General features: G+C 37.4%; 1 protein-coding gene across 12 annotated transcripts in view; it reads left to right on the top strand.

Annotated features, from left to right (window-relative positions):
* Positions 1-26,253, top strand: part of OXR1 (oxidation resistance 1) — a 297,931-nt gene that overhangs the window by 258,251 nt on the left and 13,427 nt on the right. For 7 of the 12 annotated variants that reach the window (XM_074810861.1, XM_074810964.1, XM_074810934.1 and 4 more), the window contains 3 exons: positions 208-376; positions 4,475-4,637; positions 24,607-24,687. In XM_074810861.1, coding sequence (XP_074666962.1) covers positions 208-376; positions 4,475-4,637; positions 24,607-24,687 — 413 coding nt within the window. Of the gene's footprint in view, positions 1-207; positions 377-4,474; positions 4,638-15,658; positions 15,798-24,606; positions 24,688-26,253 lie in introns of those variants that run through there. The other 5 variants (XM_074811420.1, XM_074811038.1, XM_074810729.1 and 2 more) reach the window with 4 other exon arrangements.

The raw sequence follows: 26,253 nt of genomic DNA, 5'->3' as shown, positions 1-26,253 counted from the left end.
GTTAGAATTAATCAAATGTGTTCTACTCTGAAGTTAATTCTTCTGATGCAATTTATGTAACAAAAAGGACAGGTAATTATTACTACCTGTGTTAGCTCATCTCCTATTATGTATGTATATATACACATCCTGTATACCTGTATTGGCTAACAATTTTGTTAAGCTCTTTTGTACATTGTGGATAGCTTACTTTTTCTTTACTAATAGGTTTTTCTTTTACAAAAGAGAAAAGACGACATCGATCTCACAAGTTTCTGCGTCTCAGGGTTGGAAAACCCATGAGAAAAACATTTGTTTCGCAAGCAAGTGCATCAATGCAACAGTATGCACAGAGGGATAAAAAACATGAGTACTGGTTTGCTGTTCCCCAAGAAAGGTAAGAAGGAGGTAGACTATAAAAATCAAACCCTAATAGGTCTTTGACCTTTTATTTTTTTTCTACACCATGCAAAACTTTTCAGTGACAGTGTCTGCAAAGCAACACAAAAAAGAGTCAACAACTGAGGTAACTGGAATACCTCATTACCATACTGAAGTTTTACTGAATTAGTTGAGTTACTTGCAGGTTCAGCCAGTAGTTTCTCATGGTATTATTTTGGGTTGTGTTTGTAGCAAGTGAATAATGAAAGAAGGATTCAAGTAAGTGGTGTCTGGTGAAGGAAGTGAGTTCTGCAACAAAGTTTTTATTGTCATTATCTGTGCTTCCCATTATTTGGAAACTTTCTAAAAATTCTCTCTACTTCTTGAAGCTCTAAGTTCAGAAGAGCTAGCTGGGGTTCTTTTATCTTTATATATGGAACACAAAACTTTTTCCAACTTTTGTGGAAAATGTATCTAATGGAAAAATATATAAATTTGTTTCAGGGATTCAAAGACATGAGATGTCCATGCTCACTCACTGGTATGGTCTTGAATTCTTAAATAATCTTTACTGCTAGGAAACTGTGACTTATTTTCAAGTTGAATGTGATTTTGGGGGGTATTGGTGATTATTATATCCTTGTCAGAAGAGGGGGGGGTAAAAAGAAAGAAACAACAACAAAAAACCTGCCAGCTATCATCTTGTATAAATACCTACACACAATGATCAAGTCACTTTTCCATCTTTTCTTTTGAGCTGAATGGCATAGAATGTCCAGCTGGGTTACTGCAGTTGAGGACAGATATGGATCAATTGGAGAGAGTCCAGAGGAAAACAGCAAGACTAATTAATGCCTAGAAAGTGTAACATATAAAGAAAATTAGAAGTAAGTGGGGTTCTTTAATCTAAAGGAGAAAAGGTGGATTACAAACATAAAATCATTTCATACTTAAATGCTGGCTACCACAAGAAAGGCAGTAGTCTCTTTTTTTGTGTCCACTGTGAATGGAGATGTGTAATGGGCTGAAACTACATCAAAATATTTGAGTCTTTCAACCAGGAGGATGGAGTCTGTGCTAGCAATCACTAACCTGCTTTTAAACGTAATCCCTGTGACCCCTAGGTGGTGGAGATTATGCAATTTCTTGAGACAAATGCCTGTCATTCCGGTATAGCTAATCCTGTCTGGGCCAGGCGATCTCTTGTGGTTACATTCAACTCAAATTTTCTTGTTCTATTCATACCATATTTCATTTGAAAACATAAATGTTTCACATATGGCAATGATGTCTAGGTCAGCTGATTAAAATGATTACTGTCTCTTTGGCTCACTTTCTAATGTAGTAGAGCAAGTATTTATCTTCAGCATAAAGCAGAGATTACTACCTATTTCAGAAGAAATAGTTCTTAATTTACAGTCTGTATCTGATCTTGGAAATTAGTCTGCCTGTGAAGGGTTTCTCTCTCTAACTGCATGGGAAATTAGTAATCTGTTCTTTATCTATCCAATGTGTGTCCTGTGTTTTTGTGCACAAAATACCACATGTGGTAGTGGAGTTTTTGTTTTCTTAATTCAGTGTTAACCTTGCTGAGTGGTACTCTGCATAGGTCAAAATATTTAATGTTAACCCAGTTATCTTTGTCACCTAATGGTAAGAAAGAAAAAAGCAGGTATCTGACAAACCTGCATTATTTCAGTGTTCTTAATCTCAAATGAGCCAGTCTAGGGAGTGTCTTGGAGTTCCTTAAACATTGTTTTATTTACTTTAACTGCTATAATTATACACAATTTCAAGTTTTAAGTTAAAATCAGGATTATCTTTTTTCATTTTTCTATGTGTAATGCTTCAAAATTGATACCTTGTTCAGTGCATGAGGAGCCTGCAGCTTCTTATTCTTTGTCATAGAACTTATCTAGCCTTATGCATCTGAAATGTTTTCTTCTCTCTTACTGTCAGAGCAAGATTTGTCTTTTTTTTTTCCTTTCATTCCTTACCCAGGAACCTTAATTTTAACAAGGGTGAATTTGAATAACTGACCCTGTTCAGAGACTATTATTACATACCTGTGTGCTGTATCATTGTAGACGCAGAAGCACATGAAAATTATATCTGCAGTTTTGAGAGACTTTGCTCTGTATCTCTTGCTGTTCTTCCAGTACTCAGTTTTGCAAGGATTTAGTAAGGGGGGGTGGAATCCAAATATTGTTCTTCATGCTAATCCAGCATGCAGATTCACTGTAGTATCTCTGAAGAGACATAAGGAATATTCACACTCTTGGTAACCAGAGCCATAAAGCTGTCTTTTCCATGATGAAGCGATACTAGTGGATTAATTGCGTGTCCTTTTTCTAAATGCTTCATCTGTGGACCTACAGGAAATTCTAAAACCGTATAGACTGACATCTATTAAGATTCTAAATAACTTTTTTTCTGGGAATTTGGGCATTTTGTTCTTCCAAACTGGAGCACCATGCCATTTGTGGCAGATACCTTAACAGAGGAGGTAACTTCGAATCTTGGTACTTACTGCAGTTAGAATAGTCTGTAGTTTATCTAGTTTATATATATATATATATATATATATGCACACTTTCAGCCTTATTTCATAGAATCAGAGTGTTTTGGGTTGGAAGGGATCTTAAAGATCATCTAGTTCCACTCCTCCTGCCATGGGCAGGGACATCTTCCACTAGATCAGGTTGCTCAAAGGCCCGTCCAACCTGACCTTGAACACTTCCAGGGAGGGAGCAGCTACAGCTTCTCTCAGCAGCCTGTGCCAGTGTCTCACCACCATCACAGGAAAGAATTTCTTCCTTATATCTCATCTAAATCTACTCTCTTTCGGTTTAAAACCATTACCCTTTGTCCTATCGCTACACGCACGTCTAAAAAGTCCCTCTCCAGCTTGCTTGTAAGCCCCCTTTAGGTACTGGAAGGCTGCTGTAAGGTCTCCCCAGAGCCTTCTCTTCTCTAGGCTGAACAACCCCAACTCTCTCAGCCTGTCCTCATAGGGGAGGTGCTCCAGCCCTCTGATCATCTTTGTGGCCTCCTCTGGACTTGCTCCAACAGGTCCATGTCCTTCCTATGCTGGGGTCCCAGAGCTGATTGCAGTACTCCAGGTGGGGTCTCATGAGAGTGTCATAGAGGAGTAGAATGACCTCACCCAACCTGTTGACCACACTTCTGTTGATGAAGCCCAGGATACAGTTGGCTTTCTGGGTTGCAAATGCACATAGCTGGATTCTGTTGAGCTTCTTGTCAACCAACACCTCCAAGTCCTCCTCCTCAGGGCTGCTTTCAATCCATTCTCTGCACAGCCTGTATTTGAGCTTGGGATTGCTTCGACCCATGTGCAGGACCTTGCACTTGGCCTTGCTGAACTTCATGAGGTTTGCACAGGCCCACCTCTCAAGCCTGTCCAGGTCCCTCTGGATGGCACATCCCTTCCCTCCAGTATCTGCAACTGGTCAACTGCACCACACAGCTTGGTGTCATTGGCAAACTTGCTGAGGGTGCACTCAATCCCACTGTCCATGTCACCAACAAATATGTTGAACAGTGCTGGTCCCAATACTGACCCCTAAGGAACACCACTCGTCACTGGTCTCCACTTATTTCCTCATACCTGTAGTAATTCTCAAAGTCTGTGTAATTTTGGTTACATGCCTTTGGAGTGTTCAGCTCTTCTTCATGGATGAGGAAAACAGATGTGCAGACATTTTTAAATTGCAATTTTGTTTATGTTTTTATGTAACTTTTTGTAAATAAAATAAAATTTATCTTTGCGTTTTATTTTGGAAGTTATTTCAATTATAAACAGAGGTTTCCAGTGGGACAAAAGTGGTTGAAGGGCCTTACTTTTATATGAAAACACAGCTAGTCAGTTGCCAACTTGTTTCCTCTTTTTCCTGCAGTGTCTCCTTCATATAATTAAGAAGAAAAAAAAAAACCTAAATAGCTTTTTTCAAATGTGTCTCTTAATATTTAGTAAAACATGAAGTAGTAAGTATTTTCAATTTAACCTTAAATACTTAATAATTATTAGACATGTCCCAAAAGATCACAAACTTAACTTATTTTCCTTTTCTGTATCATTACTTGACTTCTCTAGGACAGATCACTTGTATGTCTTCTTTATCCAGTGGAGTCCAGAGATATATGCAGAAGATACTGGGGAATCTGTTCGGGAACCTGGATTTATAGTGGTAAAAAGGAAGGAGGAGCCTGAAACTAGTGAAGAATCTACTACTGAAGATGCTGCTAAAGAGTGGGAGGTAAGGAAGAACAGTGTCAAAGACTTATTTTTTTTTTTAGTACTTCCATAGGAATGTAGTTAAAATAGTGTTAAATACAATAGTGAAAAATGAAACAGTGTGCTTTAGTCTGCTTACTGTGTTCATGGCTGTTCAATTTGTGCCATCCTAATGCTTTGCTCTAACATCAGTTTAGGGCAGCATTTCACAATTACAAGTCATTTTTGTATGGAACAAATTGTAACTTAAGACTTGAAAGAAATGTGAGTACAGCAAAGAAGTCGCAACTTTGATGAAGCAGACTTAGTTTTCAGTCAAGTAAACTGACAGTTTTCTGATATTTATTATTCCTGAATGTTGAATACTTATAGGTAAGTCTCAAAACAGGGATGAGACAACAAAAAAGGGAAATCAATCTATTACTGCCATGTTTTTCCAGTAATTCAGTAATTAACTTCTCAGTTATAATGTCTTCATACATTAAGATGCTGTTGCATTGATTTTAGTAATATACTGTAACTGGACCTATCTTTTTTTATAAAAAATACATTTCTCCCATGTGAATCTGTGTCCACTGTGTTTCTATGGACACATCTTTACATGTCTACATGGCTTTGTTTTGTAGTGTACATACAGTTAAAGCACTTGTCTTGTGCATTCAAGTGTCAGTCAAAAGTTTGATGATTCTTGTCATATATATTGTAGAAGTATCCCATCAGCACTGTTTAATTTGAGTCTCAGGACAGCAACTGCAATCTCTGACTGTAAGACTGATTTTTTCCTTCCCCCTACCCCCGTACTGCCCTGCAGTGGAGCATGTTGAAATTAAGGAAGCTTATACTTGTGTTTTCTGTAGAGTGTAAAAGAAATTTTAAAATCTGTAATAGTCTGACTATGGATCTTTTCTTCTTAGCTCCAAAATTTACAGTCCTAGTAGAACTCTTGACTTCAGACTTCTCAGCTGAAGTATTAGGTGGTGGTTACAGAACACTCTCTCTGCAGCTCAATGATTTTGCATGGAGCATTTTTGCTTTAAGACATTGAAATGGGTATCATAAAAGCATGTGTCTTGAATCTTCGTATTTTCAGCATATATACTGCTCAGGCATTTTTACCAGCAGTGTATTTTGGTGTTGACTCTTGCTCAAAGCCTTATAGGTATTTGATGTTTTAAAACTTGGCCTTTGGGAACACTAGGATCAGTGGCAAATGATCAGTATTATGGTTTAAGGCACAGTATATCTCTTCTAATGAGCTCTTCAGTAACTTTGCACCTTAATACAGTTACAGAATAATTTCCACAGAAAACAGTGCAAGTGTTTCGATATTAAAAGTTGCAACTTTTAAAAAGTTATTCCTGAAGATGATAGAGGCAGTCCTTTTCCTACATGTATTAAAATCTTAAGTTATTTACTACAGAATGAGGTCATGTCTTAAGCCTTTGGTTTGGTCTCCTCTGGAAACAATTGTAGAAGACACATATTTCAAAGATACTGTTAATTTCCGTATGTGTTGTGTGACAAGTCAAGTTTGGTTCTTTTAAGATTATCAAATAGTAATTTTCTGAATGTATGTGTTAGTGTGATTAGTGAGACAGATAACTTTTTTAAAAAGATGGTTATGCAACTACAAGAAATATGCTAATATGGTCTTCTGTGCATTTTCACTTGAGTAATGTGACTTCTTATGACTGACTTCCAGCACAAATCTGAAAGCTGTTAAAAACTAACTTTTTAATCAGAAATGTTTGACAGTACCAGATGGTTCAACCTGTCATTACATACAACTGCATTTTAGTGGCTTTTAACATATGTGCTAGAAAGTATCAGTGCATACAGGAAATTGTAACTGTTGTCATACCCATTATTCATACTGAATTTCAGTCATTATTTTCAATCAATATACTTCCTTCCTTTAACCAACAAGCTTTTTCTGTCAGCTCATGATCCAGGTGTAATCTAAAATAGCAGGTGAAGAGTATCATTGAAACTTTTTTGTGGGTATTGGGATGAAAAATAGGCTGCCTTCTTCAGAACACAGTGATGGGAAAACTCAGGGTGGAAAGGAATTGGAAGGCAAAATCGTGATGTAAAAATGCATCCCAAAGTACTGTTGATCTAGCGGAAGAAGCAGCTATGGAGTAGCTTTCTTTTCCAAAAAGTGTTCTCTCTGCTATCATTGTACAATATCTTAAAACTGGAGAAACGGGGAAGAGGATTAATGCTAAACCAGGTGTGGTGCTATGAGACAGCCTTTGCTGCTTTGATAGTCCTGATAGTAACACATTCAGCTGCAGCTTTTTATCAAGAGACTGTAAGGAAGTACTGTGCGTTTTTTAGTGGAAAAGGAAGGATCAGTGAATAGGACTGAACTCTTACTCTGAACTTACACCAATGTTTTCATCTGCTTAATACTTTCTTCTTCTATCTGTATACAGAGTAGTCTATTTCCTATCAGCCTTTTCCCTGAAGTAATCCAGCAGATGTAACCTCAACTGATCTAGTGGTAAAGAGATAAAGGCTCCTGCTGACATACTAAACACTAGTTTGATCAAATACTGCGCTGTATGATGTGTCCACAAAAAAAAATACCCAGGGAATCCTTTAGCTGACTTTTTTTTTGTATTATATGCTACACTTAATTGATAACTGACTAGAAATAATCATCTAACATTACCGTCAGTAAAGATGACTAATTCAGTTGTCAGTTACTTAGAGTTTAAAGTAAACTCTATGTGAGGTACCTTGTAGCTCCTGTTGCTGATGTTGTTCCTCAGTCTCTGCCTTCCTGAGAGGCCTCTGCCGGTCCCATTGTCAGAGTTCTCTAAAAAGGATACTTTTTCACTTAAGATCATTCCATGCTAAACACTTGTCTCTGGTGTCCAATAGAAATTAATAGAAAACTATTTTATATATTGTGTAAGAAATGAAACTATGCTGCTAGGTTCTTCATGGTGTTAGCCCCATCCATTTTCCTCCAATATCTCTTCTACCTTCTTGTACTTAAGTGAGTGGGCATATACCAATGAAGAGGGTGTGTTAGGTTATGTGTGGGGTTTTTTGATCTTTTTTTACAATCTGTACTGAGTCTTGGCGATATAGAGGTATATTTGTCATGGTATTATTTTTTTTCACTCAGTGTGTGAGTAAATGACTTTATTGGTTAGCACAAATACTGTTTAGAAACCTATGTATTGATAAACAAATGCTTTCTTCAAAGCATATTCTGTACTTGCATCTAAACTTGGCAAGATTTGACAGCAAGCTGACTGTTTCGGTTGTGCAGTGCCTTGGAAACAACTTCCAATGGTACTTTATGGTCTAATTTTGTTTCAAGTTGAGTGTATAGTAATATGTATAGAAATTAATGACGTAGTGTTAAGGAGCTTGCTGTTAGATAGCTGCTGATGCATTAGCATCATTTTGGTGCCAATTAATACCACAGATTTGAAAGCATTAAGGAGTTGTCAGCTGGTGTTAGTAAAGACATGGTGCCGCAGTATTTGAAAGCAGGGATGGGTCCTCAAGCATTGCTAACAGGATCAGTCTTATGCTTGAAGTTTTAAGATGAGTGAAAAGGAAAAAAATTCTTGAATTGTCCTACAGTCTCCCAATCCTTTTTGAGAAACAAGTTTTCAAGTAACACAACTATTTCCTATTTCTATAAAATAACTGCGAATAGTTACTTCTAGCTGCATAAAAGCTTGCTTTTGTAAAAAAAAAAAAAAATAAAATGTTGTTGACATTCCCTGTAAAGGATAAATGTTATTTCATTGCATATACATTGTATATTTTAAAACCACAAAACCAAACAAAAAAAACCCCAACAGATCGGAGCACAAATTATTAGCCACAGGTGATCATAGAACAACTTGAAGGAGGATTATAAGAAGTGCTGCCCAGTATGCATTATTTTCTATAACCTTACTTGCAGACTCTAACTTTTTTTAATTCAGGAAAAAATCTATACTTTTTGAAGAAAAAAAAAAAAAAGGTGGGGGTGGGAAGTGATATCTCTGTGATTCATCAATCCCAGAAATTCCCATTATCCAGTTATTCTACTATTGTTTTCCTAAAATGGATTGTAAACTTTGATGGGCTTGTTTTCAGTGCTATTGCTGTATGGAAGTGGCAGGTAGCATTTTGAAGTTGACCATAGGAGGAAAAAGACATGGAAAACAAGTACTCATGTAAAATGTCATTAACTGTTTCAGGAATCTAGTATAGAGTTAAATGAAGTAACTTTCCACTGAACTTGTGTGCACATAAAGTGTGCTGATAAGATCAAATATTTTTCTACAGAAGTTGGCATGCACATGTAAATAATCCATTAAAATCTTTAGAGAATCAGTTTATCATATTTGAGGAGGAAGGACAACTGAAACTGATTTTCCAAGCAAGGTTTTCACAGTTTTAGTAATGCTACATACAAAGGAAATTGCTGTGCTCTAAGAATTCAGCACAGGGAGGAGGGCATTATAGGGGAAACAATGGAAATGACTACTTGCGTAAGAAACATTAGTACCTAAAGAAGAAAAATCACAGTTTGTGTTTCCAATGTGAGTTTTTAGCATAAAATTTTTGCACCTTCTACTTGTATCTAACTAAAGGACTAGTTGTTCTCTTGGAGCAGGGGTGAAGGAAAAGAAATTACAGAGATCAGAATACCTTAATTTGCGTATTCAAGGCTTTATCTGTTGGTCTGTGAAGCTAGTTCTCAAAGTTAATGACGTTCCTTGAACAGTAAAGGGACGTGGTCTGTTATATTCTTTAAGCAGTTAACTTTTTTGATATGGAGCTGGAAAACTGGGGTGCACCATTATATTGTCTTTATGTGTATAAATGCACTTTTTATTTCTGAATGTGATAATGCCTTACTGACATAGACTGCTAATCTAGCTTTAGATTCTGGGTTTGAATCTAGAACAATCAAAACAATATCTATGTAAGGTACTACAGCTGTTAAGCGTCTTTATCATCATGCAATATTGGAAATACAAGATCTATGCTGATGGATCAGATCTCTGATCATCAGACAGAGTATTCATTAAAAAAAAAAATACTACTGAGTGTAGCCACAGCTAAATGTTTCAGAAGCATTAAAGAAATTTCATCTTGGGCACTTGTGAAGAAATCGGTTAAGGAAATCAATTCCTGTTTAATCCTGAAATCTGTTAAGGAAAGAAAAGAAGTGCTCTGTACTAGAATAATTCTTAATTATTTAAAGTGTTGATTCTTCCTTCCCCCCCCCCCCCCCCCCCACTTCCCCCTGTCATTTGATCTTATTGCTGTTATCCAGGAATGAGTCATACTTCAGGTCCACATACATCTAAATACTCCTCCACAAGATATTTGAAAACAGGAAATTTCTTGTCTTAAGAGCCGCAAGCTGGTCTTAAAGTAGTTGGAAGCTCATCTGTTTTATTGTTTCCATTAGCTTGTCAATTGTTTGCAAAATACAGAAAATCAGTTTTATTTAAAGCTGTCTTAGAAGCACGAGTTGATAGATATTTACAATTGATTTTTCCCAGATTTACTGAGTCGTGTTCCGGAGTTGCATTTCATAATCATTACCTCTGTTTTTCAATATTAAATTTCTATAGAAAATACAGATATAATACTTCTGGAAAGCAGTACTCTGTAGTAACTTGCTTGTCAAACTGAATTTCAGTAGGACCTTTAGACATGGATTCAAAACGTTTACTAGATCAAGCCATTAGTTGCAAATTAAGTTCTGCCTTCCCGAGATGGTATTTGAGTTAGACAACTGGAGTGTCTAGAAATTCTATTTCTGTGCATTTGTAGAAACATGAAGGTCGTAAACAGTGATTATGTCTCCTGGTCAGGTAACTTCTGAAGAAGGTTTTTCAAGATTGGAGTATTGGATGTGGGTGCTAGAGTTCTGTATTGGATCTGGACTGTAACCTACGACATTTCTCTATTAAAATGGGCATTTCTGTTTCAGCATGTACTGCTGTCTTAAGTTTTTGTATTCTTAATCTTTTTTTTCTATAAACTTTCTTCCATTCCCTACTCTGCGCTTCAGTGCTTGGATGCTAGTGAAAGAGCTGCTCGTTGTGTCTTACATTTTAAAATGTGGTGTGACTGTAATGCTGTATGACAAGCTGGATAGTACTGGATCAGCAGAGAGAAGTCTGGAAGTTGTAGGCTTCTTGAATGAAACACTGCATGCAATGTGTAAAGATGCATCATGTTAACAGCTCTCAAAATAAGGATATTTTTCCAATATGTATCTGGAAATGTGGTCTCTTTATGATAGTATGTTGGATATACAGCCTAGAGATTTGTTTTTTACCTCATGCGTTGTCTGTTAAGAAATTGGATGTGTCACTATGCATGTGTTGCTGTGCATTAACAAGCACGTTTAGTAGACTTTACTTTTGTACTGATGGATGAGTGTGTCTTGAATTTCAGCAGTCATGTGCAATACGTAGAAATGTTTCTATTAAATAAATTTTTGTGATTGAAGAGGGAGAGTCTGGTGCCCATTACTATAATGCAGTGCCCTTTGTAACTTCCATTCTTGCTTTTGCAATTAACTGGAGCAAATATTGTACATTCTCTTCTTAATGCATGGGATATTTCTTGCTTTGCTCTATGTTCTTTACTTGATCTGTGTGGAACTTGTTTATAACTTCTAAGTGAAGGTGCAGATGTTCTTGTTACTTGGAGCTGCCCTATAGTTGAAATCACGAGTGTGGAATTGTAATTGATAGTTATTTCATGTGTCTAATAGAGAGAACTGGGGCTGACCCACTGCTTCACGTTGAAGCAGAATCATTCCACTAAAAACCTTGTGCTTTTGAGAGTCTTAATGGCTTTCAGTGTACCTTTAAAAATCCTGAGGAAAATTCTGTGGATGGAAAAATGCTGCTTTTTTTTTCCCCCTTCCCCTAAGCTGTTGAAAGGAAACAAAGGATGACTTCTCAAATTATACTTTCTTTCTTATGGAAACATTCTCAGCCAAGTAAAAAGCTGTGCCAGTCCTACTAGATACCACGGGAAGTGGCTTTTGTACTGCTTAGTGTGTTTCTTGTAGCAGTGAAAGGGGAAGGGATCAGACCTCAGCTATAATCCCATGTTAGCTTCACCTGCAACAACTTTTACAAAGATACAGTTGTTCTAAAAGACAAAGTGGTAGTTTTGCATAGGAGCCAGTACCTGATTTTTATTCTTTTATTTTTAACTGCATTCTAACTTCATTACTCCTGAACTTGGCACTCTTCTCAGTCATCTGAAAGGTTTTTTGTACCAAATAGAACTTGTCTGCCTCTTACTAAAGATAAACGAGACCTTAATTCAGGTGACTTTTTTATGCCTTATATTATCAAAACATGAAACTGCCTTTCTTTCAAATAGCGGGATTCATTCCAAAGATGACAATTTAGGTGGCCTGAGCATCTAAATTACGTGTCTTCCTAATTTTGAAGTTTTTGGCAACTTATATCCTAAAACTATAATACAAGGAGTAAACATGCAGTATGTACATCTCTTATCAGAGCTGTAAAATGCTATTCTAAATTAAAAAATATTATAAGACTATAACAGTTTATAATTCTAGAGTTGTTTTCTGTCATATTATTCTAATGTGTATTGAAACTACACTATTTTAAACACTACTCAACACAGCTTTCATTTTTTTTCTTTTGGGGCTCTTTAGTGATGGGAGTTTTTATTATAATCTCTGAACCATGCATGTTAGATGAAATCATATAGCAATCTCATCTCTTTAAAAGCACATTCTAACAAGTAGATAGGCTACTGCAAGTGAAACTAATGTCATTGCTTATTGATTTGTTTGTTCCCAGGCAAACCAATACAACAGCATAAAAACAAGCTTTCTTCTTGTCAGTCAAAAATGTAAATGGCTTATGGATTGCACTGAGGCATTTGGGTTACACAGTCTTCTTCCTGTGATTTATGTTTCTCTGAATTTTTGGGGCTGCTTCTGAAATTGGAGTATTAAATTCTGAGAATAATCTTACTTTATACATATGCCTCATATATAGTCTTGTCAGGAGATGCTTGCGGATGCTTATCTTCAGTGCACCACATTTGTGACTTCATCATGAAACCTGGTTACCTGCATGGCTGCTTCGTGTGGAATCAACAGCAAGTTCCAAATAAACTGAGTACTTATGCTCCTTTGGCATCTCTCTGGGCTAACCTCCCTCCCTTAAGAGGGAAGGAGCAGGCAAATTAAATTACTTTTTACTAATCTAATATTGCTCAAAAAGCACACAAGTTAAATATAGGGGTTGTAAAATTCAACATTGCAACTTTTCTGTTGCTGTATCAGAACATTGTGTTACCTACTAGGTGAAACAGAATAATGCCATCTAATCAAACTGTAAAGATGTTCTTTCACACTCATCATCCAGTCTTCATACTCAAGTTTAGAGTGTTATCATACTTACTATCCTGTTTATAGGTTATGAGATCTTGTCAGCTGATAACTTTAAAGCTGGTATGGCAAAAGGTGTAAACTAGATAATTGGAGTGGAAATAAGACATTTCATACACTGTACGTTTATTTGTGGGTACTCTATTGCTACTTTAATATTTTTTAAGACAGATTATTAGAAAAAATATAATGAATAACAGTTACTGAAAGGACTGCGTGCTTCTGCCTTGAACATCGATTGTGTAGAGATATTTAGCTTGGTTGCAAACTAACAATGACAATAACAAGATTATCATTCAGTGTAATTAGATAAATTTTGTTTTGCTCTGGCTGGGTAGCAAATAGGTGGATGCTCTAAAGTGTTTGCTGCTGTTCTGCATGTATGTCAGGTTTGATCTGGTACTCCTTTCTAGAACCTTTCTAATTAAGAACTTTTATGGCAAGGCATATATTAATTAGCAGTAAGATACGAGGTTCTGATTCAAATTAACAGATCACTAGTATAACCCATAAATGCACAAAATGATAAAAGGGCAGTTTATTAAGAGATGCTCCTGGGGTCAAGCTTCTTGTGGGGGCTTCTTTTTCTGGCTAATAGAAATTTATCTTCTACCAATTTGGAAAAAAGACTGTTAAAGGGCTGGAGTGGAGGTCACAAGAGAAAGTTCGTTTATGACTGCACTGCTTCATGATGATGCTCAGGCTCTCCTGACCTGCTTTCAACCCGCCCTCTCCCTCCAGCAGATGCTCCCAGCTGCAGGGCAGTTACCAGCTGGTGGGAGTTGCTGCTGCTGGAAGACTGAACATCAAAACAGACTGGTAGGAGGTCTGTTAAAGAGAGTTACTAGTGCTTTTGTTCCTATTAAACTTTGCAACTGTAATTAAGTGAAAAGTAGTTTATTGCTATCACTTCTTTTGAGCAAGTTTTTTAAAATCCTTTTGAGAAGCTCTGGAAGGAGCGAGTTTTACTTAGAGAGAAGCTAAAACTTCCAAGTGAGCTGATTGAATTGTTTAAGATCAAATGTTCTAGAATAAGAAATTGTGTGATGGCTCAGATTCTTTTCTTCCTCCCCTAGTTTTGGAGAAACAGTGTGTTGGCTAGTGTTAGGGAGAAATGTTTTTTCAGGGGCGGGAGGGGAAGACTGCTAAAATAGGCTGTGGGGGAACTAGTCGCGCTTTTGCTTTTTGGCTTAGAAGTCGCATGTCCAGAGATAGTTTGAAATAGTTTTTCTGCATACTCTCCATGCCTTTAAGATTTAGCAGACTTAAGAGCAGTAGTTGAGGAGGCTGTAGCTTGTATTTTAATTTTAATACTGATTGTGATTGTCTCATTTGAAAGCATTTTAGGGTGGCTAACTTTTTTGTTCTTGTTTTACCTCAGTATTAGCTTGCTTCTTATATTAAAAAAATAATAAATGGGCATATGGTTTATTGTTTGAATCTTACACTAGATGCACAGTCAAATGGTGTATTATTGTATATTTGAGTTTTCTAAATCCAAGCTTTCAATGTCCCAGTGATAAAAATGTTCTCACTCACCACCTTAATTCTCATAAATTGGAACAAATTGATTTTTAGAGCTACTAGCTCCTGAGAAAGGCGTTACTGAAAAAAAAAAAAACCAAACCACATTTAATCCATCTGAATTACGTTGAGTTAAATACTAATCCAGTGTGAAACGTTCCAGTGCAGTCTGCAGTATAGTTAAGTACAAGTTCTGGTACTGGTTTTCTCTGCTTGGGCATCTTGGCTTTTAGGTCATGGTGCAACAGCACGAGTGAGCAATATTTTAACGTTGTTGTGATGCTGCCTGCTGTGCCCTGGACTATGTAATACTTTCACCCAGAACTCAGAGCAGTGAGTGTATTTGGAGGAGGCGGGAGGAAGCCTTCAAGTGCTACTACAAGGAAATTCTCAAAGGGTTGCTGTGTGTGTTACTGTTGCACATGCCTGTTTAAATAAACATCCTTCCTTAAGAAAAAAAATTAAGTCATGTTTCCAAAAATACTTTATTGCTGGGACTAGCATTTAACCTATACAGCAAGTTTAGCTTACAGACAGAAGGAGTCATTTTCTTCTTGTAGCTTGCAAAACTGGAAATGCTGCGAGGCTAACAGTTCCTGAATGCTTTAAAACCTTTTTTCAAAAGATTATTTCCTAAAAAACTTCACTGACCGCTTTAACTGGTTCTGGACTCTAACAAATAAATAACTGACAGGGTTTATATGCAGTTCTTAACAATAAGACAAACTATTGTTTTAATACTGAGTGCAAATTTGTTACCATTAGAATTTGTTTATGAACAGTTATAGTGTAACAGAATATTGCAAGCGTTCTTGGGGATTTTTTTCATGTTCTTCAGTATTGTGTAAGAAAAATGAAGTCGTTCTGTATCTTTAAATATTTTAGCCTTTTTAACAAACTAGTGTTCTGCAACCACACTTGAATACAGGAAACCTTCCTTCTTCTGTACCGTCATCATTTGCGATACATCCCCCCACTGTACACTCGTTCATTTGTTCCCTGCCATGTCAGTCAAATGTGTGCATCTAGCAAACTATCCTGTCACCGTCGTGGGGCTCTGCCTGTGCCTGGAACTGACAGCAGGTACAGAGAATGCTTTCAAACAGCCTTGAATGATTTTTTCTTTTTAAATTTCTTTGTTAGTTTCATTTTATTTTTAGAAGGGAAATGTCTCGTCTCTGGTATGGGAAGAAGGGAAGAAAGCACCAGCCAATTAATCATAAATATGCTCTGGTAATTTTCAGTGTAGTATGTTAATTTCTGTTATTGCATTCTTGTAAATTTGTGGTGCAGAGACAGTTTCTGGAAGTTTAAATTTTGAATGTGTAAACAGAATACTAAGTCTCAAATTTTCATTACTTTTAGGTGCATAACCTAATTGCTGGTATTCCATTGGAATTAGATAAGAGAAACTACTTTGAGTATTAAGGGGCTCAGCAGTTTTAGGGTGGTGTTTCTGTTTTCTTTTTTCCTTTGGAGTAACGCATTTTTTTCAATAAAAATGTGATTTATAGCTAAATACCATGAACAGTAGTTTGCACTGGCATTTAATTAGAAAAGTGTAAATCTCTTGAGTTACCATTTGATTATACCTTCTCAGAAGTCATTCAACCATTTGAAGGTGTGATAATACTTCTGAACTGATAGAAATGAGTATGCTGTAGTCCCACTCTCACATTTATAATGAAGGGGAGAACAAATACCACTGTTTCTACAGTTTATTAGATTCATGAAAATAGCTGTGGTTGTTTTCCCCAAAAAGACTTAAATTTGTAGTAGTATGTAAAGGGAAATGGTTCTCGGTGAGACTTGCAAACCGGTAACATCTTGGGGATAGGGAGGAAGTGGTCTTGACAATATACTTGTGCTTTTACCAGCTGGTAGCTCTGGAAGATATTTTTCATGCAGACTCTGCCTGCAACAGGCTTTTTACTGTCTTTTTAAGAGCTACAGATCTCTGGGTTTTGGTGCATACTTCTTTCAGAGGTGCTGTTTAGTTGGTTTTTATTTTCATCTTTATTTGTAGCCAGGTTACTTGCAGAATATGAAATTGTCACATGGCAACAAATGTGGGTTCCTAACTAACCGAATATTATTTTAAATAATAGACTCTTAATTTTCCTCTGTGGCAGTGGATTGTAGAATGGAGATGTAATTCCTAAATTAACTCAAATGTTATTTGAGCATACACTAGCAGTGTAAAAGGTATCTGAAGTTTACCAAGAATGTGTTCTTTAATATATATCTATATATGTGGATATACCTATATATCTTGCCCAGCTAATTAAAAAAGTAGTAGTATCCCTTGTTACAATTGTTTCCCTTGGGACCAACACTTCATTTTAGCCAGAGTCCAGCTATGCTAATAAAAGCAGTAGTTATCAGCTCTTAAGGGGAGGTTGAACTGAAAAAGACTGCATGGGATTCTGCTGTGAGAGAGGTAGAGAACGGGTTATTTTAATGTGTAAAACAAGTCAAATCAGAAAAAAGAGCATAGAAATATCTACAGATGGGAGTATTTTTAAAATGTTGCTATGTCGACAAGGCATGCTCTATTCTTGAAGTTGGTTTTTTCCCTTCAATGAATGATTATAAAGCTAATGTCCAATTGTAGCCTCCTTACAGAAAAGAGGGAAGCAGTATTGGTACCATTACTTCTGTGTTATGCAAGACAAAAGCGGGAAGCATATTAAAGAGACTGGCAGCACATACAAAGTACAGGTTTTTAACTAAATGTTTTGTTAGTGGTTCTGAAATCTGGATGAAAACCCATCTGACATGAAATAACATAATTGCTGGACCAAGTGGAGTGCTTTAAAACAAGAATGCTTGCTTGAAGCAACTAAATTGCCCTGGATTATTTACCTGAAAGGCCTTTGTTATTTTCATGGTGATAAAGTAAATTTGGGCTGAGCATTATTGGGGTTCAGTACCCAGGATAAGAGATCAAAATTTTGGTGACTAACCAGTACATTATGCTCTCCCTTCAAAAAGCCAGTAATGTTGGCTTCCCACTTTGTTTAGTAAATCTGTTTGATATTTGCTGTGTCTCTTTATTGTGCTGCAACACAAGAGATGCCAGTAAGTTTTGAGAATGTCAAAAATGCAGGCAACCATTCTTTCTGTCAAAGCACTCTAGACAAAAGACATCAGACAATGCAGGAGAACAAAAGGTGGATTGCCTTCTTTGGGAATGCTTGCCGAATGCTTTGCAGAGCTTCCCTAGGCAGTGTAGCCAAAGGGGACAAAACCAGTGAAAACTTCTCTTTGGCTTTTATGTTCTTAAGATATTATGCAAAGGGGATTAAAGTAGTGTTGATTTTAATAGCTTGAATGATTTGAGACTTGCACAACTTCTGAGGTTCTTGATTTATTGGTTAACTGTGGTTGGTAAGCTAATGGTTGTAGTTTTTTGGTTATTATGGAGATACAATAATAGAGGCTTTCATGTGAAAGATGAGAATTCAGTACTTCATCCCTGTGGATGTCAGAACTGCAAGGTTGCATCAATCCAATAATACTGCTACAAAGATCTTTTTAAAGTCAGCTTTCCATACTAAGTTTTGTTTTAGAGTGATAGAGTGAGCTGATGATCTGAGTCTCTTTAAAATTAAAAAAGCAGAGTGCAGTCCAGTACTTTCTTACACTGATCACTAAGCCTAGAACCTTTCCTTGATGACAGATACTTGCCGTACCAACTCCCCTAAATAATTAAGGGGTTTATGCATCATACCTTGACTAGATCTTTCATTTAATTATTAGGTCTTACGTTGTTTACATTTTTTAATGATTGTGAAATATTAAGCCTCACTACAAATACAATTAAAGTACAGTAGAGGCTTATATTTTCTCTGTATGTTTTTAATGCTCTGTGCAATCTGAAGTTGATCCTTAGTTGATCCTTTTTCTTATTAAAATAAGAGATAAACATTTCCATACTGGGCTGTGATTCAGTTGCTTACTTCTATGCATATACAGCACCTTCTTGACGTACCTGAGAGCATCTCTGCATGGCACTGTCAGAACTGAGATGTAACCTTACTCAGCCTGCCTTCTGCTGGAGTGGCAGCTTGAGATCAGGCACCAGGTGCTGTGGTTTCAGCCGCTGAACCTCTGGTTTCTCTGCTTGTTAGTGCTAAAACTTCCTTAAATTGTTTTGCAAGAGAACTGGGTTTTATTTGTAATGCCGCTACAGATCTTTCTTTTCTTTGGACAAAATGAGTCAAGTTCCCTGACCTGCTTCTTTAAGAAAGTAATTTGCATAAATCTAATTCTTAGTTCTTTGCACAAACACCCTAAACTTTGTTTAATGGTTGCCATGTTAAATTTAGTTCTCTTGCTGTTATCATATCTCTCAAATTAGTGATTTCTCATATCTTGAAAAAATTGCTTATTATAAAGGCTTCCAGACTTGGTGTAACACTTTCCATGTGCTGCAGGCTTTGATTGCCTTCTCGAGTTCATTTATTAATTCTGATTATTGCAGATATTTTAATTTATCTTCAGTATATCTTAATTACAGCTTGGTAGAGTTGCTGTGGATTGAGAGCACTTTGAGACAGATACTTAACAGTCCATTCTGCAAAGCTATGGAGACAATACTGGTCACAGGGAGAATGTTGCTGTCATGTAAGCACTAGGCTCTTCTGTCCCTGCTCAGGAAAACACTTTGGTGTGCAGAACAGTTCTGAGATGGCCAGTTTTAAAGGTATTGAAATAGAGAAAGTACCATGGTGCCAGCAAATTCAGGAGACTGCTGTGATTCTCTGCTCCCTCTCCTATGCTTAAAATGTCTAGCTCTTGTAACATCCCTTCATTGTCACCAGTAGAGTAACAGGGAGCTGAACTGGCTGAAAACCACACCAGGCAGAAAATGGTTAGCTTTGCAGCCACACTCATTAAAAATTAATCAAATCAAATTAGTCTGACTTTTTTTCAGAATGATACCTCTATAACTGCTTTTCTGATGTGCTAAACCTCATGTATTAATGCATTGTTGTAATGTAATCAGTGTGTTCCAAATAATTGTATTTGTGATGGAGAAGACTGCTTCAATATTGCTTTCTCTCAAGCAGTGTCTAACATTTTGGGAGGAAACTAAATTTGTCTGAAAAACAAAGTTAATGTTTTCTTTTAAAATATTCATAATGGCATTCAGTTCACAAATGCACCTCTTATTTTCATTAGAAGATACTTATAGCCTTTAGAAAAGGTTTGATCCTTTCTTCCCCCTCCCCATTTACTGATAAATTGGAGATGGACTGATATTTTGGAGTAACTTTGTAAATGGCCTGATAAAATTACATTGGCATTTATTTTTTCCATTAAATATTCTGGAACTTTAAAGGTGAATCTCTTTTTTGACTCAATAAGTTATGTTCATGAAGCTTGCAGTTCACCTGATCTTACACAGATGTATTAAGATTCAAAGTAAAGTTGTTCAGCTTTCATTCTCTTTAATATTTATTTCCTATTCAGTTAATCATGAGAGTATAGATAACCTATGTTGAAGAGAACCATTGATACTATTATGCTTTCTCCATTCTTGTCTTTAAAAGCACTGTTCTAAGTGAACAGTGTTCTAAGGACTAAGCTCTAAGACCCTCCCTTTCTCCAGGGAGACAGTTTCAGCTACTTGTTAACACTGAAAGTTTAGCTGTACTTGGTTTGAGGGCAGCAGTTACACCACCCTGTTAGCAAACATGCATTAGGTGAGTGTCTTTGGCTTTGTTAAACTGACAGAGAAATGCCTCTGGTGTAAACAGTTTTCATGTTTACAGCTGGGTATAGCAGATTGATATGACCAGTAGCTGAAAGGGCTGATGTGTCACCGTCTGTGTGGCAAACTGTCCTTTGTGGATATTCAAACAATTGTAACTGCGTTTTCATGTTCCGTGTTAGGAGTTTTGATTTCTGTTTTGCTCCCTGTGTATACCAGCATAGCTTGCAAGAGTTAGGTACTCTGACATACTTTCAGAAAAACAAGGTTTAGAAGGATGAGTTTCTCCAAAAGGAAAATCCTAAGCCTCTTGATTGGTTGAATCATGCAAACTCTCAGTTTGACTTACTGCATTAAATATTAAAACTGTTGTGTGTTCTAAGTGGTTAACTCACATATACATGGTGTGGAGAGTCAAGCTGAAAGGCATTCACACTACAAGAGTCATGTGACTTATCCCATGTTTTCTCATTATGAATACAGCAGGTAGTATTAGATCTCTAAGGGTATATCCCACACTATTTCAAACTTGATTAGCCCTTGGAATTGTCCTGTGGGAGACTGTTCCAAGTCCTTAACCAGAATAACTTTTGCCCTGAAGCACACTAATCTCCTGGCTATACATGTCCTGATTTATTCCAACCATTGCCCAGATTAACCATAAGAGGTTTAGATGTTCTTCTTTCCTCCTGCATTCTTTTTGAAGCAGAAAATAACTAGAGAGAGAACAGAGGGGTCCTTCAGGAACACTTCGTGATTCTCAAAAAGTAGCTTTGGGTATCAAGTAAGCTGGATGTGCTATGGCATAGTGAAGATAGCACAGTAAATAAAGCACATAGCAAACTCCTGCACTTTTATTCTGGGCAGAATACTTGAGTCGCTACAATTTTGGCAGTTTCTGTGTAAGGACATGGACTGTATTGGAATTTGGAAAGCCTTGTCCTATACCTTAAGGACTTAATGTGAGAACTTGTCCAGGTTGGCTCAGGACCTTGTTCAGTGAAACTTTAAAAGCCTCTAAGGATGGAGATTCTGCAGCCTCCCAGGGAAACCTGTTCCAGTCCTTAACTATAAATAATATCAACTCTTTGAGCCCCATGATCCAGCCAGTTTTTCAGGCTTGTTCTTCACTCGTTTGACACATAAGTGATTTGATTGCAAGGCATAAGATGGAATCAAAAGCTTTGGTGAAATACAGATAAATGGCATCCACCGTTACCTGCTCAAAAATGAAAGAATTTTATTACAAAGAAACATTCAGTACTGAAAACCACAGTCCAGTATGATGCATACAAATCTGCATTTGTCTTTCATGAATGAAAGACCTTGCTTTGAAGGAATTTTAATACTGTGGGAAAAACTAATGAAGTTCTATGTTTAAGAATGAAAGTTCAAAGTGGAATGAGTTAGCAAGTAGCTCCTGGAATGATCAGAAGACAGCTGATGTAGGGGCAGGGGGGTGAAGGGAAGAAAATCTCTGGTTTATTTAGCTTGGTGAAATAGAATAGAGAATGAATGTCACTACAAGGAAGGAAAATAAAGAACTCTTGATGGAAGAGGAAACAGCATAAGCAGACTATGTATTTAAACCAGGTTATAAAACTGAATAACCTTCTAACTAATGATAGTACTAATCTTTCAAAACAGCCCTCTCAAGCCTTGCAGGGACAAAATGCTAGCTGTTTTCAAGATACATCTTGATCAATTCCTGAATGAAGTTGTAGAAGGTAGTTAGGTAGTTGCTAGTAGGCTTAGACATACATGACTTCATGATTAACTGAGCTACAGAATCCTGAAGTACATAACCTTGTCCACTGCAGAGCAAAAATCATATTGACCTAAACTGTAAGCATTTTCTAGAAGGTCAGGTACAGTAGCTGAACTGTTGAGGTATCTTAATGTACTCATTTAAAAGCCTACTTGTGATGAGTGAATGTTGCGGTTTGAACCCAGCTGGCAGCCAATCACGACGTGGCCAGCTGTTCATCTCCCCCCTCCCCGGCGAAATAGGGGAGGGACAAAAAGAAGAAAATTCATAGGTTGAATATAAGAAAAAGAATTTACTAGTAGTAACAAGGAACAACTGACAAATGTGAACCCAAAATGGGTAAAATGCAGCAGTGGCTTACTGAGTGCGGCGGCAGGTACGCAGCCCGCCCCCCCCAGCAGCGATCCCACCGCACTAGGAAGGTCCCGCCACGCCGAAAAGAGCGCGAGCCAGAGAGCCCGTGTCTGCCTGTATACACTGAGCGTGGAGTCACATGGTATGGAACACTCCAGTGATCGATCGGGACCAGCCCTCTAGCTGTGCTCCCTCTCAGCCCGAGGAAAGTTAACTCCATCCTGGCCAAAACCAGGGCAGTGAATAACCTTGAGACAGTTTGTCTTGTGGTTTACTCACGGAATTTAGTATGGACTATATACATAAAATAAACACTGGGTTTGAGAGGGTGGATTCCTTGCCCTTAGTTTTCCTGTTGATAGTTTGACATTCTGTGACGTGCTATTTATGCTGTTTGTCATTGCATACCAATGGTCTGCCACTATGCAGGCTTTTGTTCACAAAACAGATGTAAAGGTGTACTGTGACGGTGTGCAACAGATTCAGGATGCCAAGGCGCTATTATTGTGTACATACCTGGATAAGTATTCATGTTTCTCTCAGGTAAGAAATTTATCAAAGTACCTTGTGCATGCTGTTCTGAGGATGCAGTCACCCCCAATGGTATGTGAAAAGGTGTGTCAGATCTTGATCACTGAGCAGAAGGGTTGATCAGCAGTTCCTAGGTGCAGGATGGTGATAGGGTATGCGTTTGAGAGGTCGAAGGCAAGATGGCGTTGCCTATAACATTGTCTACATTCCAGTATGTGAAACAGCAACTATATAATGGTGTCGAGGATGATAAAGTAACCACACATTTATGGCCTATTGTAAGTTAACTACTGCCTCTCATCTTATAGGAGCTGAGCTTACAGGAGTGCAAGGCTAAAGGGTCCTCACATTATTGCTTTTCAGGATTACATTCATAAGGTGCTGGTGTAAACAATGTCATTTGCAATGAACTACCATAACAAATAAAAATAAAACTACAGTGTCACTTACATACTTGAGTGGAATACTGTTAAAGCTTTGCCTATACCTGCTTGACTCTGAGAATATACAAACCAATACAATTTACAACAATTTTCTTGATATTTAAGAGAACGGTAGAAAATCGTGAAAAATAAATTGAGTGCTAGTAATTACTGATTATTCAGTAATAAAACTGGATGTCACAAGTATTCCTTTTTCCTTGCCTTGCAGTTGCATGGGGTAGAGTGAACCATCGCTGCTCAAGAGCCAGTCATGCATGACTGTGGGCTCTGTACTCAGGACAGTGGCGAGTATCTGGCCAAACTCCTTGTAGTAGGGACAGGTAGATGGGGAGCTGCTGGACTTGTGGTTATCTTCCTTTGCACTGTGGTAGGCTCTGGAAGTTTTTAATACACTCTTATTACATGGGACATCCATTTAATCTCTCCACCAGCTGTTTTAAGATGCTTTCATACAAATGATGATTTTGAGTCATTCTCAAAATCACATTATTTGCTGTAGTTACATCAAAATGACTGTTGTAGTCCTTTAGCCAGCTTGTTGCACCAGGGCAGCATGTTCTAGAGCTTTCTCAATAAAGGCTTTCTGGCTGTACACCTGCTAAAATGGAGGTGCCATTTGGAGTGAATGTGTTGACAGATGAGCAGCTCCTGAAGCTTTGGAGGTGAATAGAAAGTCCAGGATAAAGATATTGTGAGATGGTATTGGGGAGTTACTAAACTTTAGTCCTGCTACCTCGTCTTTAACTGTATCTTTGCTGCCAGATAAAGTCAGAACCTACTGAGAAGCCTGAGGTTTGCATCTAGTCTTTATCCAGGAAAGCAAACCAGGTTCACAGGATTCACTAATCTGGGTGTAAAAAGTGTTTGAGGACTTTGGGCTGAAGAGTTTGGATTTAAAGCATGCAACTCAGATTGACTTCTAATTTAGCATCCTGATGCTGGTAACTTTATGCACTCCTATATCAGTTCTATATTCATCCTAGAGCAGTGAGATGTATCTGACTGCTAGCGCCATTAGTGTTTAATTTGTAATTCTGCTGTGTCTACTCATATGTCTAAAATCACCAACATACGCACTGTCCTTGCAGAAACAAACATCTTTTAGCACTTCTTGTTTGTTATCATTGCACATTTTCCCTTCATTACTCTCCTCCACTTTTTTCTTTTGTGCCTTTTTACTTTCTTCAACTGTCAGTGGAATTATTGTCTTCCTGTCTCCATATTCAGGTAGTGTCAGTGGCTGAGTATCACCGCAGGATCGATGCTCTAAATAGCGAAGAACTGCGCACACTCTGCAGACGTCTCCAGGTGCCCTCTTCAGTAGTTTAAACCCCGTCTCCAGATACTAAAACATCTTTCTTTGTAGTGTCTTTTGATCAGGGCAAGTCCCACACTCAGTGGGTTTGTCATGTCTACAGCACTACAAGGAGCCAGCAGAAAATTCCTTTGTTTTGGATGTATTTAACTATGCAATGCTATGATGGAATCGGTGATTTTATGATGGAATTATTACTTCCAACTTTTTCAAACAGGAATTTTCTGTCAAAATTTGAAAACTTGTTCTCAGTACTGCTTGACTTGGAGTGATGTGTTTTAACTTCCACTTTAGACTGGTGTGTTGTGTTAGATAGAAGCTTTCCTAAAAAGAATGCAAACCAGGTGAAGAATACAAAACCTTGTTGCATGGGTGTTTAATTTTATATAGGAATCTTTCATCAAGAATCTCACAGTACTTGGCAAGTATGAAGCTTCACACCTTCTGTGGAATAGGTAAGTATTTTTCCTGTTATGCAAGCAGGTAACTGAGGCAGTTTGACACAGCAAAGGTCATCACATGGAGATGGTAATGGAACTGTCTGTCTTGAAAACAGTACTTCAGATTTTTGAAGGTTTACTGATAGGGACTTAAACTGATATTTGCATTCTCTTTAGGTGTTTCTTAGTTCCTTGACACTTATTAAATTGTAAGCTGCTGTGTACATCATACATAACTTACTGATGGAAAGCATAGCTCAGATCTCCTTAGAAGCATTGAGTATTTTGTTTTCCTGTAGTAATTGGCTGCTGAAACTGTAAGAAGTTTCAGTTCTGTTTTTTTTTTTACTTTGATCTTGCGTTTTTTCACTTATTATGTAATTGCACATAAGAAAATATTTTCTTAACTCTTTCATTTCTGTTTATTTAATAATCAGTAATTAATTGCTTTTGAAATGTTTTGTAAGTAGTACAGTTATATAAATTAATAATGAGGATGAACCCAAAAGTTGCAGTTCTACTTCTATGGCAAAATCAGAAGTTTTGCCAAAAAAATATTTCATTCCCACTTAAGAACAAAACAATTCTGGTTTAGGCAGGTGGTGGTGGAGAATCCTTGCACTAATATCCTAGAAGTGGAAGAGCTTTTTTGAAATACCTTTCGACTGGAATGCCCAAACTCAATGTTTAGGCTGACTTGAAAAATCTGATGTGATGGGCTGGAACCTATATACTCTCTGCTCTGAGATGATTTAAGTGTGTGTGGTGTAGACTCTGAGGTTAGTAACTGCCATGCAGGCTCCTGGAATCTGACTACAGGTCAGTCTGCTCTGTCAGAGTTTAGCGGGAAATAAATTTGCAAGTTTCAAAACTACACTGCGTTCTGTCAAACAGATAGCTTTGACCAGACACATGCCTCTGTCCACTTCTACAAAGCAGTGTTTTTCCTAGAAGAAAGTTGCTTTCCTGTAACAACAATAAATTTAAAAAGGCAAAAAATCCAGCCAACAAAAAAAAAAAGCAGTCCACAACCCCCTCCCACTGCTTCAATCCATGTTTTGCATGGTGCACTTTAATCAGAATTAAAGAACAGCAAAGGGAATAAGCTTTCTGCTGTAC

This window comes from Strix aluco, chromosome 1, assembly GCF_031877795.1.
Source record: "Strix aluco isolate bStrAlu1 chromosome 1, bStrAlu1.hap1, whole genome shotgun sequence".
In the NCBI taxonomy this organism is placed as follows: domain Eukaryota; kingdom Metazoa; phylum Chordata; class Aves; order Strigiformes; family Strigidae; genus Strix; species Strix aluco.
The sequence above is the reverse complement of the archived record's forward strand: the minus strand, read 5'-3'. Positions and strand labels throughout refer to the sequence as shown.